The sequence below is a fragment of the Taudactylus pleione genome, unplaced genomic scaffold, assembly GCF_031769625.1.
Source record: "Taudactylus pleione unplaced genomic scaffold, aTauple2 ptg000842l, whole genome shotgun sequence".
Lineage (NCBI taxonomy): Eukaryota > Metazoa > Chordata > Amphibia > Anura > Myobatrachidae > Taudactylus > Taudactylus pleione.
In genome coordinates, this window is record NW_028285244.1 from 3,222,060 (window position 1) to 3,239,257 (window position 17,198).

At 47.5% G+C, this 17,198-nt stretch overlaps 1 protein-coding gene across 3 annotated transcripts in view; it reads left to right on the plus strand.

Moving 5' to 3' along the window:
* Window positions 1-17,198, plus strand: part of LOC148474470 (uncharacterized) — a 60,205-nt gene that overhangs the window by 5,985 nt on the left and 37,022 nt on the right. For all 3 annotated transcript variants that reach the window (XM_088458550.1, XM_088458552.1, XM_088458551.1), the window contains 2 exons: window positions 1,356-2,002; window positions 11,715-12,091. In XM_088458550.1, coding sequence (XP_088314676.1) covers window positions 1,516-2,002; window positions 11,715-12,091 — 864 coding nt within the window. In that variant the 5' untranslated portion in view covers window positions 1,356-1,515. The remainder of the gene's footprint in view (window positions 1-1,355; window positions 2,003-11,714; window positions 12,092-17,198) is intronic.

Genomic DNA, 17,198 nt, shown 5'->3' on the forward strand with positions numbered 1-17,198 from the left:
TAGGTTCGATGGCTTGCCCAGCTCCGGACCTAGAGTGAACACTACATGTTGGTATCACATCCTTGTGTCCAATAGATATAAGGAATTTATAGAACACTTTCTTTCGGGATGTTTCGAATGTTTCATCGCGACCGATCTCCCATCTAAAGTGACGGAAGGTTGGGGTGCGATATTTAATTGTTTTTGGATGCCCATGCCTTATTGCTTATGTCTCGTCCAAGTAGACCAGGTTTAGCCATGTAAAATGTCCTGGTTAGCGCTCCTAAACCACAGACTTATCGCACATTTCTGCTCACCACTTCAGGAGGGTGCGGACAGAAATGTGTCCAAAAACAATTTAGTCAATTGTCAAAAACTATTGAATGGGTGAAAACAATTGAATTGCCCCCCTTATATTGTACACAAGGGTATACCAATACGTATAAAGTAGCGTTCCCGCTAGGCTATTTTAGCGGGGTGCCGCACCCTGCCATATTTCTGAAGGGTTTCTGCCCTCCAGCACGGCACCCCGCTGAGACAGCCTGCGGGTTCTGTCTCCACCCGCGGATCACAGTGTCCCGCGGGTGGTCAAAACGGCGGCGCAGCGGTCAGCGCCGGTGAATAGATCACAGTGACTGCAGCGCTTGGGGGCTGCCCAGCATGTCCATAAGTGCCGGGCACGCCCCCAGGAGTGATGAAAAGGGGATGCGTCATAAAGACACGCTCCCTTTTCTTTGGCTACACCCCCTATGCGGGCACGCAGAAGTGCCCTAGCTCTAGGTCCGGCGCCCTGCCTGCTGCCGGACCTAGAGTGAACACTATAATTGGCTGTGTACGGGATCTCGGTGGTCGATATACCAGCAGTCAGAATAGCGGCATCCTGAAATTCGGAATCCCGACCCACTAAGGTAAGTGTCCAAACACTAACCCCTTAACCACCTAGTAGTGCACGCAAAAATGGGCCGTTCAGTGGGCGTATTAGGGGAGTGTCGTGTCAGTGCAAGTGACTGTGTTGCCAGACGCACAGCTGCCAGCATCGAAGGCTGTGGTCAGGTAAGACACTGCCTCTGCCATAGGGCTGGTGCAATATATAAAGGTGTGATCGATAGTGGTGTACAAGGACGCACCAATGTGCACGGGGGCTTCTCAGTCTTCGCACATTCGGCTGCATGTACACAAGGAAAGGAGTTTGCAGGCCATTTGCATAAACTCGCAGATGTGTGACCGCCAATAAGCGCTGCTGCGTGCCGCTCAGAATCGGCCCCAGCCTGTCATGTCTTCAAAACCGATAAACGGAACCGCTGCCCAGCGATGTACATTGTGCGTTCTGTGCATAGCCTAATAAGCATTTGTCACTTTTCTATCCTCTTGTCCAGATTGCAGTGGAGTGAAGATGTTCCTATAGTGAATGCCTGTAACAATCCGCATGGGATTCTCAATATTCCACACCAACAAGAAGCAAAGCCCGTCCATTGATCCTGACCATAACTTGTGATTGCCTTGAAGCTCTTTTGGACAACATTTCACTAAAATAAGATGGATCCCGTTAAAAATATAAATAAAATAGCTAGGCACCTAATGGCCAAGACAAGAGCTCGTACCGATAATTTCCCAACTACCTTCGATCAAGAATACCTTGCCCTACAGGCCTTTCCACATTTCAGTGCCGCCAGACCAAACGTGAATCCGAAAAGAAATACACTGATTACAACCAAGCCGACATCACGTCTAGTGAATGATCACAAGTTACACGACGTTACCACTGACCGTCTAACTGTAAATGAACTGTTTAACAAGATGAAAGATCTGATGGATAGGGGGATTCTCTGCAAAGTGGCTGGTTTCGATGACTATAACCAGATTGCTGATAATGTTAATTGTCCCCAGGATACAATGTCCTCACCTGCCTGCAATCCACATCTAGATGCTGAGCATCCTGGGAGCCACCCAGCCCATGTAGACAAACCGCAGAGAGCAACTGGGAGGCCGTGTGAGCAATCCAGCTCACAGAAGGGCCTCAGAGGTGAGATAAAGTGATTTGCTGTGAAGTTATTTGTGATTGTACTTCAGTATTTTGTAACTACGCATACCTATAGGTGGGACATTTCTATTTATTGAGATAGAAAATCGGTGCCACAGATTAGAAAAGAAATATGTTATGTACAGAGAGGTAGCAAGGTACAGTTCACTCGTATACGCTGGGCCTGATTCAGCACAGATCGCTATCAGCGTACGCAGATCGGTTGGTGGTGCCTGCGTGAGTTAGCATTGTGATCGCTTTACGGTCACTCAAACAGAATGAAAGCCATCGCAGAAGGAGTGACATACTGTGATGTGGGAGTGGTCAGAGAAAAGCAGGCGTGTGTCCGTTTGAACGCCGTTTCCTGGGCGTGCATAAATTAGCCACTGAGACGGCATACGCAGCTTGTGTAATCACTGCGTTCAACAAGACTTGCAGTTTCTGCGGCAGGTCAGACCCTGTAATTCTGCGCGAGGGGCCGATGTTACTCGATGTATACACAGGACTGCAAGGTATTATGGATGTGAGATAGCGGTAGTGAGTGTCTCTATGCTGGCTGTGCGACGGCTTTGCGATTGCAGTCATTAGCATATTTTTGCAGCAGACCTCTGTGCAACGACAATATCGAACCATGCTGAATCAGGCCCAATATACGAGTATATGGAGCTAACAGATGTTATAATAGATCGCTAAAGTTTATAGATACAAGCAATTGGTACTGTGGGATGCATAAGGTCATTGCATGTGTTTTGTGGGACGCAAGCTGGTTGTTAATCGACTTTTTGAAGTTAAAGAACATTTCTGGGCTGTGTATCATATGTGCCACGATTGGTTGAAATTTCCGGCCACCATAAGTAAGTTTAGGAAGAAGTGACGTAGGCGTTCCGCAGTGGGATGCATACGACGTTTAGTGTGAAGAATTAGTATATCGATATATATGGTTTCCAGCTTGATATATGTTGGCCATATACAGTCAGGTGCATAAATATTGGGACATTGACAGGATTTTCATGTTTTGGCCTCTATTCACCACCACAATGGCTTTGAAATGAAACAAACAAGATGTGCTTTAACTGCAGACTTTCAGATTTAATTTGAGGGTAATTACATTAAAAGTCAGGTGAAATGTGTAGGAATTACAACGGTCTCTATATGTGCCTCCCACTTTTTAAGGGGCCAAAAGTAATGGGACAAACTAAACAATCCTAAATCTAACTTTCACTTTTTAATACTTTGTTGCAAATCCTTTGCAGGCAATTACAGTCTGAAGTCTGGAACGCATAGACATCACCAGACGCTGGGTTTCATTGCTGGTGATGCTCTGCCAGGCCTCTACTGAAAATGTCTTCAGTTCTTGCTTCTTCTTGGAACATTTTCCTTTCAGTTTTGTCTTCATCAAGTGAAATGCATGCTCAATCGGATTCAGGTCAGGGGATTGACTTGGCCATTGCATAACATTCCACTTTTTAGCCTTAAAAAACTCTTTGGTTGCTTTTGCAGTATGCTTCGGGTCATTGTCTATCTGCACTGTGAAGTGCCGTCCAATGAGTTCTGAAGCATTTGACTGAATATGAGCATATAATATTGCCCGAAACACTTCAAAATTAATTCTGCTGCTTTTGTCAGCAGTCACATCATCAATAAATACAAGGGAACCAGTTCCATTGGCAGCCATACATGCCCACGCCATGACACTACCACCACCATGCTTCACTGATGAGGTGGTATGTTTTGGATCATGAGCAGTTCCTTTCCTTCTCCATACTCTTTTCTTCCCATCACTCTGGTACAAGTTGATCTTTGTCTCATCTGTCCATAGGATGTTGTTCCAGAACTGTAATGGCTTTTTTAGATGTTGTTTGGCAAACTGTAATCTGGTCTTCCTGTTTTTGAGGCATACCAATGGTTTACATCTTGTGGTGAACCCTCTATATTCACTCTTGTGAAGTCTTCTCTTGATTGTTGACTTTGACACATACACCTTCCTCCTGGAGAGTGTTCTTGATTTGGTCAACTGTTGTGAAGGGGTTTTTCTTCACCAGGGAAGTAATTCTTCTGTCATCCACCACAGTTGTTTTCCGTGGTCTTCCAGGTCTTTTGGTGTTGCTGAGCTCTCCGGTGCGTTCTTTCATTTTAAGAATGTTCCAAACAGTTGATTTGGCCACACCTAGGGCTTCATTCAGAGGCGGCCGTACGGTCTACGACCGCACGGCCGCCTTGAAGTTTGTCCAGTGCGCATGCGCACGAGGGAGCCGGCTCCTTCATGCGCATGCGTGAGACCCGCTACGACCGACAGCGCAGGTCGTAGCGGGTCTCTTTCCAAAGGGGGCGAGCTGTCCATGTTGATAGACAGCTCGCCCCGTTTGGAAGGCGGGCCGGGGGGGTGGCAGCCCAAACGGAGGTGTTCCCATGGGAACGCCTGCCGTTTGGGGGAGGCCCCACTGACATCACTAGTGATGTCAGTGGAGAGCTTCCGGCTCTGACAGAGCCAGAAGCTCTCCGGGGCTTACGACAAGTGAGACCCTACCCTAGGGTCTCGTCGTAAGCCCCGATGGTCGCGATGGTCTATGACCATCGCGACCATCACCCTAGCGGTCGTTAGAGCTGTGGGTGTAAACCCACAGCCTAACGACCGAAACAGAGGCGGCCGGTCAGGATGCAAGCGGCCGCCCAGTTTCTGAGCGACCGCTTGCATCCTCCGACCGCCTCTGAATGAGGGCCCTAATGTTTTTGCTATCTCTCTGATGGGTTTGTTTAGATTTTTCAGCCTAATGATGGCTTGCTTCACTGATAGTGACAGCTCTTTGGATCTCATATTGAGAGTCGACAGCAACTGATTCCAAATGCAAATGTCACACCTAGAATCAACTCCAGACCTTTTACCTGCTTAATTGATAATGAAATAACGAGGGAATAGCCCACACCTGTCCATGAAATAGCTTTTGAGTTGATAGTCCCATTACTTTTGGCCCCTTAAAAAGTGGGAGGCACATATAGAAACCGTTGTAATTTCTACACCGTTCATCTGATTTGGATGTAATTACCCTCAAATTAAATCTGAAAGTCTGCAGTTAAAGCACATCTTGTTTGTTTCATTTCAAAGCCACTGTGGTGGTGAATAGAGGCCAAAATATGAAAATTCTGTCAATGTCCCAATATTTATGCACCTGACTGTAAGAGGTAAGGGTTAAGGTATGTTCCCCAGGTGTAGATATGTTTTATTAATGATGTTGATTATTTAAGGCAGAGTTGGCCATGACTCTATTGCTCACTTCCTTGATGATGCTTCGCGTTCCCGCTAGGCTGTTTTAGCGGGGCGCTGCGCCATGCCTGATTTCAAAAGGGCATAATGCGCCCTGTCCTTATGGCTGCTCCCCACTAAAACAACCTGCTGTGGGCCGCAGTGTCCCCCTGGTGGGAAAAATTGCAATGTAGTGCTCACGGCATCTATTCACAGTGAGGGGAGAGCTTGGGGGCATCCCAGCATGTCCATGAGTGCTGGGCAAGCCCCCTAGAGTGATGAAAATCTCGCAGGCGCGCACCAGTGTGCCCTTTCTAGAATGAACACTAGCCGCTGATGATATGTAGGTCCACACAAGGGACCGAAACGTTGAATACGCTGTTACTGTTTTGAATACATTTATGGTTATCTCTACAAAGTCTGGTGAGTGCCTTCAAATATTCTATATCACAAGCAGCTTTCAGGTTAAATGAAACGGATGGTGCTTTACTGTCAGCATATAGGAACAAAATAATAAAGTGCAGGGCACTACCTCACTTATTGGCCCCTCTCTATAATGGGAGGGGCTGGGCTGCACATCCTAATATTAAACATGATAATAGGTGCTACCATGCTGAGACCAGTAGTTCTACAGCAAAAAGGAGAGGGGGGGGGAGGAGCAGGTGCACACTATAAGCACTAAGAATACAAATGATCAAAATATCTATAATAGACTGCAATAATTAACATGGTTTTAAATGTAAGGTTTCTTAGTACATGTTTGGCCAAAGATGTTTGCCCACCTACCACGGTGAACCTTATACAGGTGGGTCCCTAACATCTCTTTGGCCAAACATGTACTAAGAAACCTTACATTTAAAACCATGTTAATTATTGCAGTCTATTATAGATATTTTGATAATTTGTATTCTTAGTGCTTATAGTGTGCACCTGCTCCTCCCCCCCTCTCCTTTTTGCTGTAGAACTACTGGTCTCAGCATGGTAGCACCTATTATCATGTCTAATATTAGGATGTGCAGCCCATCCCCTCCCATTTCCTGTGTGTGTGTATTTAAGGTACATTCTGAAGGTGAGACCCCTTCTTTGGGCTAGCACTCTTCCTGCCTGCCCCAGGTGATTTTAACTGGTATGGGTCCTTGCATTGCAGTACACACATGTAATGGGCTCTATGATAGGTAAGACCTAGATAAATTAATTAGTGTGTTAGTATTAGAGATGTTAGGGACCCACCTGTATAAGGTTCACCGTGACGTGGTAGGTGGGCAAACATCTTTGGCCAAACATGTACTAAGAAACCTTACATTTAAAACCATGTTAATTATTGCAGTCTATTATAGATATTTTGATCATTTGTATTCTTAGTGCTTATAGTGTGCACCTGCTCCTCCCCCCCCTCTCCTTTTTGCCCTCTCTATAATGGGCAGCTAGTCTGCAAACGTAATACAGTCTCACGGCCTGATACCTTACGGATCTAGGCTGCGATTACGCACGCAGTCTCACTGCGAAAATATGCTAATGTCTGCGATCGCTATGCCATCGCAGCACAATAGAAGGACGCCCACTTCCCCCTATTCACATCCATAATTCTTTGCAAGTCTGCGAAACCATAGGTAACATCGGAGCCTCGCACACAGTTGCATAAGGTCAGGCCCTACGCAGAAAGTGCTAATCTTCCTGTACGCAATGAGAGCTCAAGCTGCGTATGCCATCGCAGTGGCTGCTTTATGCACGCCCCTGTAACGGTGTTCGAACGCACTGGCACGCCTGCGTTTCACCGACCCTCCCCGTCACCACCCCCCAAACAGATATCTTCCTGTCAATCACTCTGCAATGGGTCTGCATGGTACATTCGCGCACTGTGATGCATGCGCAGAACACAACAATCGGGCGATTGCGTGGCGTAGTCGCAGGTGTGATCGGTAATTAATCATGCCCTCAGTCTTTATAGTCCTGTCTCTCACAGGTTTAGACATGGTCGCCTGGCCTGGCCTGGCTGCCACAACTTCAGAAAACACAGAGATTTTATAGTCCTCCCTGTCACCTGCAGGTCTGTACACGGCCTCCTGACCTCCCAATGGCCTAGCTTGTCACACTGGGCTCTATAGCTAGCAGCCTGACTGGCTTCCACACCCCTATCTGGGCTGTATACACACTTGCTTGCCTCAGTCCTCCTTGGACTGACTCCATATGTCAACGTACTGTGCCGTCTTGGAAATGGCAAGACCTGCATCAGTTGTAATCTCAGTGATTGCAAAATATGCAATATAGTGCGTTTTAAGAGCTACAGGCAGTCAGGGACCCAGTTTTTAAAACTGAGCGGGTACTGCAGGGAATGCCGTGTGTGCTGTTTGCGCCGCAGCAACCAATCACCGCCAGCAACGTCTCATCCATTTTCCACCTGAGACCTCCTCCTTCCCACCCTGTCAGCCAGAGTGCTCTCCAGGCTCTGCATCGAACGTGCATCCTCCTTGGCTGCAGCAGCATTGTCGGTTGTGCCGGGCCCCTCCAGCAACCAGCGCTCCATCTCCGACTCCTTCAGCCAGCTCTCTGCACACAGGAGGCCGGGGAGGTGGGCTCTGCGTGGAACAGGAGGTGGCTGGAGGCGGACAACAGTGACCCGGCAGGTGACTCCCAGCACTGCTCCAATTGCTATCTACCCTTACCCCCTCCCTACCCCCATTACTGCCCCAGCTGCTATCCTGACCCCCTCCCTACCCCCAGCACTGCCCCCAGCATTGCCTGCCCCTAACCCCATCCTTGCCCCCCAGTACTGCCCTAGCTTCTATCTATCCTTAACCCCAGTATGGCCCCAGCTGTTATCTACCCTTTCCCCCTCCCTACCCCCATTACTGCCTGCCCCTAACCCCCTCCTTGCCCCCAAGAACTGCGCCAGCTGCTGTCTGCACTTACCCCCTCCCTACCCCAGCATTGCCTGCTCTTACTCCCCTCTACCGCCAGCTCTACACCTTCCTCCTGTCTTAACCCACAGGTCTATCCCAGCTGCTGCTTGCTCTTAGCCCCCTCTACCCCAATTGCTATCTGCCCCCAGTACTGTCCCAACTGCTGCCTGCCCTCACCCCCCATAATATGTGATGGGACCTAGAAACAGTGGAGTAGAATCCCAAATTTTTAAAGTGCGAGGGGTCCCTGGGACCCACAGTTTTTCTCACTCAACGCAATCACTGCATCTCCTGAGCCAGTTTGAACACTGGCTAGGCATGATAGTGGGTGCTCGACGGATGGGACATTGCATTTTTCAAGTTGTGTGGACATTCAACATTCCACGATCTAGGGTGCCGTATGAACTGGAAATACTTAATGGAATGCATTACCACCCACCGTGGACAGCGCAGTGGCCAACCACGGGTGCTTATTGATTAAGAGTAGAGGCGCCTAGCTAGAATTGTCCGTGGTAACAGACAAGCAACACTGGCTTAAATCACATCCACATTCAATATGGAAGGTTCCACTCGCATATCCAGTAGGTCAGTGCAGAGTTCTTTAGCTTCCATGGGATATGGGAGCAGAAGACCCACCAGAGTGCCCCTGTTAACACATGACACCGGAAACTGCGCCTCACCTGGGCTTGTTACGTCGCTAATTGGACTCTGGAGGACTGGCAACGTGGCATGGTCTGATGAGTCACAGTTCCAGTTGTTTTGGGCTGATGGTGGGGTTCGGGTGGTTTTACGCAGACCCCATGATACCATGGATCCCAGTTCTCAATAAGAAACCATGCAGGCTGGTGGTGATTCCATAATGGTGTGGAGTATGTTGACGCAGCTGCTTGAACACGTCATTGACCGGTCATCGCTACGTTGCATTGCTTGATGACCATTTGCAGCCCTTCATGAACTTCATGTACCCCCCACAATGATGGAATATTCCAGCAGGATAATGCACTGTATCATCGTTCCCAAGTTGTCCAGAATTGGTTTGAGGAGCATTCAGGAGAGTTCCGACGAATGGTATGGCCACCACATTCGTCTGACATGATCCCAATGGAGCATTTATGGGACTTGGTGAAGATGTCCATTCGCACCCAAGATCCTGTACCCACAAATATTTGTGCTGTGGGAAGCTATCCAGACGCAGGTGGCATGGGTCAACATCTCTCCAGAGATCTTCCGTCCACTAGTGGAATTGATGCCACGTCGAGTTGCTGCAAATCACGTCTATCTGATTTTATTCTAATAGTTGCTAGAGTAGGTATAATTTGGATAATCTGGAGTATGTATTTTCAATAATTAATAAAAAATTCCTTATATATAGTATGTCCTTTTTCAATGCTGATGCGTTTTATCACCATTTGCTAGTGATTTCTTCAGAGCAGTATTGTGGAAAGGAATTACATTTTATCTTTACCAATCAACAACTCCCTGCTCCCCATTGTCTGCTGGCAGTGAATCCCCGCTAAATATTTTCTCAGTCTCTTAGGGCCTAATTCACTACGGAACGCAACCCCCATCACCACCAACAAACGGCACTTCCTGTCAATCACTCTGCGTAGCCTCTGCAAACGCAGTCCCCATCGTAATTGCTAGTTTGCGCACTGTGATGCATGCGCAGAATGCAGCAATCGACTGATTGCGTGTGTCTTTGCCACTGAGATCCGCGATGAATCAGGCCCTTAGTCCAGTCTGTCTTTGGTCTTAGGCTAAGAAACAGTTTATAATAATATGGGGGCGATTCAATTGTTTCTTTAGCCGCTCTAATTAATGTAGCAATTAATTTGCTTTGGGCGCCCATTAAATATTGCGCTTGTCACACCCAATTAGACCAGGTTTAGCCGCGGAAAACGGCTACACCCGTCTAAAGTTCTGGTTAGAGCGCCCAAACAGTAGCCCAAACCACAGATTTGTCGCACATTTCTGCTCGCCACCTCAGGAGGCCGCCGCCGAAAACAATTGAATCGTCCCCTTGGACTTCAACCATTGGCAGGATGTAGGCACTTTAAATCCAGCTAGAGGTGTACACTGATACCCATTTATTTTATTATTTTTATTATGTCACTCCTTCCAGAAACCTCCCTCTGAGGGTATTTCAAATTCCTCTCAAGCTAGTGTGGCACAGAGAAAACACACTTAGGGGTAAATTTACTAAGATGAGAGTTTTTAGAAATGGAGATGTTGTCCATAGCAACCAATCAGTTTTGAGCTATTATCTTCTAGAAGGTGCTAATTAAATGCTAAGTAGAATCTGATTGGTTGCTATGGGCAACATCTCCATTTCTAAAAACTCTCATCTTAGTAAATTTACCCCTTAATTTTAATGAGTGCGGTCTCCAAGTCATTCGGACTGTACTGTCTCCTGTTGCCAAGGACCAATTGCAGGTTGTTTGCTGAGGTTGAGGATATCTGGGAGACCTCTTCAGCAAAGCAATGGATTTTCACCATCCTTTCTAGGGAATACCTGATTGAGTTTGAGGAGCCATCCTTTGTGTCTTTATTTATCTTACTCCAGAAGTGGGTAGTGTTGCAGGGGTTGCTGGAGGAGAGGTATACCTTTTCTCTACTATAACAGGATATATTGGAGAAGTCCTCGACATCAGTCTCCTGAAGGGAATGTTTGATTTTTTTTTTTTTATTATTATTATTATTATTATTATTATATGTTCTGCCCACCCATAAACCTCCCTCCAATGGGGATGCAGTCGGGATGCTGATGGTCTAAATGCCGACTGTCTGCATCCCAACTGTTTAATCCCGGCAGGTGTATAATGACCGGCGTCTAAATCCTGACGCCGGTCATTCGACCTACGCCGGGAGCCCGACGCCTGGGTTACCGATCGAAGGTAAACCGGGTGCGGACAGCCGCTGGGGGGGGGGGGGGTTAGGTTTAGGGTTCCCTGGGGGACTTAGGGTTAGCCCCTTCCCCCCCCCGGGAGGATAGGTTTAGGCTAGGGGAAGGGGGGGTTAGGTTTAGGCACTTAGAGGGGGGATTAGGGTTAGGCACTTGGGGGGGGGGAGGTTAGGGTTGGGTACCCCTAAGGGGGTAAAATTAGGTTAGCAAATACTTATCTAGGATTTTCACCCCTGCCGGGCCCACGCTGTCGGGATTTGAACCGCCGGCCAATCGTATGTATGTATTCCCTCTAATGAACCCCTAACCGAGGTAAGACTTTCTCTTGGTAGCATAATAAAGTAAATCTTTAATAACTCTTTTTTGTTGTTGATGGTTTCTTCCTTTAATCTGGAAGCCTATTTCATGGTCAGCATTGGGAGTGTGACTGCATCCTGGATCCAACCACAGCTGTAATGTCAGTCAGTGTTAGATCCAGGTTACATGGGGGTGGTCAGGGCAGATTTACCCAATAGCACTGTGGGGGGTGCTATTAACCAGGGAAGTCGCTGATAGTGACATTACGTTGGTCCCTTTACTGCTGTGGAAGCACAGGTTGGGTACAGTGGTAGGGGCATGATGACGGCAATGAAAATACAGTGGATAACGAGTTTGTATTGTATTTGTGCCTAGAGTCATATAGAAAAAGGATGCCTGATTTGCAAGAGAACCAGAGCCCTGCCAGTGTCCCAATACAGCGTTTAGTGAGCCAAGCAGTCCGCAATCCAGGCATCTATTTGGATCAGAAGGAACGTGATGATAGCAGGTTTTTACAAAGCAATAATTTGTCGCCCATTGAAGACTGTAGCCCAACAACTGCAAACAATGACAAATGGAGGGCTTCAAAAGTAAGCAAAGCAGAAAAACCATACTCAACAAGTCAGCCAGACACACCGCAGCAGGACAAGGATCGTTCCAAACAGCCCCGTGATCTTCTGCTTGTGTCTCCAAAGGCCGACATGCCAAAGGCTCCAGTAGCTGCCTCCAGTGACAACAAGCCGAAAGAACAGGTATGAGATAATGGGTAGAACAGAATTCTATTATTACCGAATACATATGCATTAAACTGTGTATAAGGTCCTGAGTTTGGGTGCTTCCCACCATTTCCCTCTGCACTATAGCAGCCTGGTATAGGTCTTCTACACTGTATGATCCAAGGTGTGTGCCCCCTTTCCCCCCTCCTTCTGTCCTGTAGCAGCCAGAGCACCCGACTCTCCCTCTGCCTTGTAGCTGCACCTGTTGTTAAGCGTACACGGCAGCACTGTACCCCATTATTGTGCAGGAAGAACTTTTTTCATATCCGGTAAACCGCACCAGCAGTCGTATGGTGATATCAGATTGTCAGCTAGTATTACATTTCTTCCTGCACCCAGCCTGTTGCTGACTTGCTTACATGTCAGCTATAGTACATGGTTTTTTTGCACCCATTTTCCCAGCTATGGTTGCCAGGACGCTGTATTTTTATCTTCTATGATGGTGTTTGAATTATAAATGAGAGTTATGGGGATTGTCAAGCAATATTTTTGGTTGTGGTATTGTGAATGTCAACCATACTGTTTACCATAAGGGTCTTTACTAACCCAAATCTTAATCGCAACCTAACGGTGCGTACACACTAGACTATATTTTGCACGATTCGCCAGATTTCATCGCATCGGAATGACAAATCATGTAAAATATGTCCAAATCGATCACAATGCCGATGCGTGTACCCGCAGGTCATACATCGCATCTTCAGATCTTGCCTACATCAGGCAAGATTTGTCAATCTCGTACACGATTTTTTGTAGATCGTTCGTGTGTTGGCACTGACGATCTATTGTCCATTCTGCGTCATTTGACTGACATCCATTCAGTCGGCTTACACCGCTATTCTGCATCCAAGGTCGTCCCAGTCACATCGCTACTTAGCGTCTGGATACGCAATCACCTGCTCGCCTCTCCTAGCCGTACCATCGCTAGTCAGAGACTGTAATGCCAGTACCTTCACTACCTGTGTCTGGCTCTCTAGTTTAGTCAGTATTGTTCTTGCCTTCTTGCTATTCCCAGATACCTACTCTAGGGGCCGCGACCTGTTCACTGGGTGCCACATATACCTATGTCCCGCTTGGAGGGGTCACTGGTGATCACCACTTAGTGGATTAGACTCCGCGCCCTGGACTATGTCTCGTAAACATCTGGGAATAGCCTATGAGCCACCCCGTCTCCTACCTCCGATTCACCCTAGCCCCCCGGCTACTGAAGTCAAAACTAAGGACCAATCATCCCAGGGTCTGACAAGTTGGTCCAGTATAGCAGTTACTACTACAGCGACGCAACAGTTTCATGGGTGAGGAGTAAGATACAGAATCTCAGGACTGTTTTTGTGAAAGAGCGGAAGAAGGTGGAAGAGTCCAAAAGATCTGGAGTCTCCGTGATGATGTGTACCACCCCACCTTGTGGTATTATAATTTAATCTCCTTTCTTCTGGAGCAAGTACCTCAGTGAGGGTCGGTTGTTCTGGTGGCCGAGCGAGAGGGAGAAGAGGAGGTGGCCGAAGTTGTCAGCATGGGGTCCGAGGCAGGTTTGATAAGTAGAGACTCAGGGCCTGATTCAGCAGTGCACGCTAGTGCACTGCTGAACGCACATTCCTGATGTTTGGGAATCTGCGCAGATGCAGAACCTATTCTACGAGTGTGCAGAACGGGTCCTACTAACTCGCTCACAGACTGTCAGTGATTGACAGTCTGCTACCATTTGTGGGCAGGGAGGGGGCGGCGATGCCCTTTGTTATCGGAAAATGGAGGCGTGTTGGGGAGGGAAGAAGCCAGGCTCTTCGTCGGGTGACTGAGATTTCCTGGCCTCTTCCTCTAAACTGTGGTGGCCGGCTGTGGGACCCCATAGATCACCACAGCCGGCCTATGGTACGCAGATTTACCGATGCTGCGTTGGACAAGTTAAGCTCAGTTAAATAATGCACAGGAGGCATGATGCCTTCTGCTGCATTACCATATCTATATGGATCGCAATTGCAAAGCTGCCTGCGTGCATACATCATATATCTATATCCTGCGTGCATACATCATATCTATAGCCTGCGTGCATACATCATATCTATAGCCTGCGTGCATACATCATATCTATAGCCTGCATGCATACATCATATCTATAGCCTGCGTGCATACATCATATCTATAGCCTGCGTGCAGCTTTGCAATTACGATCCTTACAGAATCAGGCCCCAAGTGCATACAAACCATGTTTTTTTTGTTTTTACATTACTTACTTTCCTTTCCCCAAATGTCCACTCCATTTTTTGTTATTGAGACAGTCCTCCTGCCATGGCACTGACCTTGGTCCGTTACAATAGGCCATGTATTCCTTCCTCACTTGTTTTACCTGTGCAGTCTCTGTGTTTTGCAGTCCAAGTGTTGCCACAGACTACAACTGGCCAATCTCCTCAGGGTGGTCAGGGTCGTCTGGCATAGCTGTGCCAGCTGCCCTTTGTTAGGTTGCTTTGCGCTGTAGAAAGTTATGCAGGACACAGCACGCCAATGATATTCTTGTGTAATGTGAAAGACTCGTCGGCCACAAAGACAAAGTTTAGGCTGTGCTTCGTTTCCTCCACTGTCGGCAACTTGAGGGTCTTGGAGGTGAGCCTCTGGTAGAATGCCATCTGTTTGAACGACCCACCATCTGAAGCACGGCCATTCTTGCCAACATCCACAAACACAAATTCATAATTGGCATTCACCACCGCCATGAGACCGATGTGGAAGTACCCCTTATAGCAGGGCTTGACAAATTTTTCTTAAATCTAGGAGCCAGGATAAAAATGTAGGAGCCAGACCACCTTCGCCCCCAAAAAATTACAGGAGTAAGTAAGGAGCACAGCTCTGTGTGTTATACACCCTATACCAGTCCACAAAATGGTCACAGTTGAATGGATACAGTAAAATGGAGGCCCCCTCACTAGTCTGCACAGCTCCCCTGCTCCACCGCCCACCCTCCAGTAATAACGGACCACATTTCATATAAAATAATGGTGCCAGGAAGAACAACAGAACCCCCTACCCTCGTGGTCACACTACTATCCCTCTGAAGCCGCTCCGCAATCCCTGGCCACGCATAGACTCTACTACCGGAGAACTCTTTGCAGCCGGAGATAGGAGACAGTAGACAGCCGGGACGTACAGGAGGATCAGCATAGACTGGGACAGACAGCAGGGATCAGAGCAGGCCAAGATGGAGAGGAGTCGTCAGTGCAGGCCGGGACGGACAAAGGCACAGCAGTCACCGCAGGCGACACTCAACACATGCACTCCTGTGCATGATATGAACACAGCAATACTATAGGCACGAATGTCCGCCAGAGCTGATGAGGATCTACTTCCTCCCTCACTGAAAAATCTAGTAGCCAGGCAGCAAAATTTGCCCCCGGGATTTGTCGAGCCCTGCCTTATAGTTATAATTGTAGGATCCGCTGTTGGCAGGTGAGGTGATGTGGATGTGTTTCCCATCGATGGCTCCCCTGCAGTTAGGGAAATTCCAATGCGGTTCAAATTCTTCAGCGATGGTTTTCCACTCATCCATGTTTGTAGGAAACAGATGAAAATACTGGTTAAAACATGAACATTAATTTTTGGATAATTTTTTCTCTACAGACTTCCACCCAAGAACTGGATTTGGCGGGGACTCCTGACTTGAGTCTGATTGGAGAAAGTGAGGGGGGTGTATCACTTTCCCCATGCCCACCAGCAGCTGCTACTACCCAGAAAAAAAGGTGTCGGCAAGGAATAAAGGAGCTGCAGGGACTACTTGAGGCAGGATGAAGGTCCTAAGAAGGCCCCGACCACTTTGATCACCTTACTTCCCACATAAATAGCTCCATGGGGCAGATGAGGCCTGGTATGCAGCTTGAATTTCAGCGTCTGCTGTATGATTTGGTGATCAGGGCGCTCACAAATAATATGTCTCCAGCCACCTAGATCGCTGACCCTCATCCCTCCCGCCTCTGATGCCTCCCACCCAGTCACAGCCTACTCCCCCACCCACCAACCTGTGCAGCTCAAGCCAGGCTATTTATAGTGCACTTTTGGAATCTGAGGAGGAGATTCCTGGATTTTACAAACTTTAACAGTTTTATTTTATGTTTTTATACAATCATCAACAAGTTTTATCTTTCCCAATAGCTACTCTATGGTATTGGTGGTGACGACGCTGATTGGACACGGTCACTTAACACATTGGAAGCCGCGGCCACAATCTGTACTTGTGCCATGTGTTTCTTGGCCTATTCAATCCGGCGTCTGACCCACCGTATACCATAGAGCAGCATAGCTATTGGGACTGATATAACTAGTTGATAATTGCCTTTTACATTATAAATGCATATAAAGTAAAAAAAAATGCTTTTTCAGAGTTGTTTTTTCCAAGTTTGGGATGCCAATTTTATAGTGTTGTCATAAAGACAGTTTTATTATTCGCAGCCATGTTGGCAGCTAATTTTACACTCTTTTAAAGTGTTTTTATACTTGTTTTCTACATTTCCTAAGAAAATAAATAAATAAAATCTTTTCTTTCTAAATAAATAAATAAATGTGTAGTGTGTTTTTTCTTACCTTGCAATACTGGTACTGCAGAACTTTAACAATAGCCTTGCAGGTCTCCGGGGTGATGATGCCCAAAGCCTGAGGGGAGATGAGGGACCCAAACTTCAGGTCAGCCAGGGACCTTTCTGTAGCCAGGAACCTCAGGGTAGCCACCAGCCTCTCCTCAGCAGGGACGGCCCTCCGCAGCTTAGTATTCTGCCTCTGATTATAGGGGGTCACCAGACGCAGAAACTCCTGGAAATGTCGTCAACCATGCGCAGGAAGTTGCGGTAGTCGTCCGGATTGTTCTCCTGAATCTCCATCAGCAGGGACATGTGAGAGCGAGTATCCCTCTGCAGCAGCCAATCCTTGGTCCAGCATGCTCTCCTCCTTTGCTGGGCCCTCTCCTTCATCACCTTAACCCCAGCATAGGCGAGCAGAACTCTATAGCGATAGGAATCCATCACCACATAATACAGGATAGAATGCAGCAAAAACACACTTTGTTACGCCAGGCAAAAAACAAAGCAGAGCACAATAGCAATGT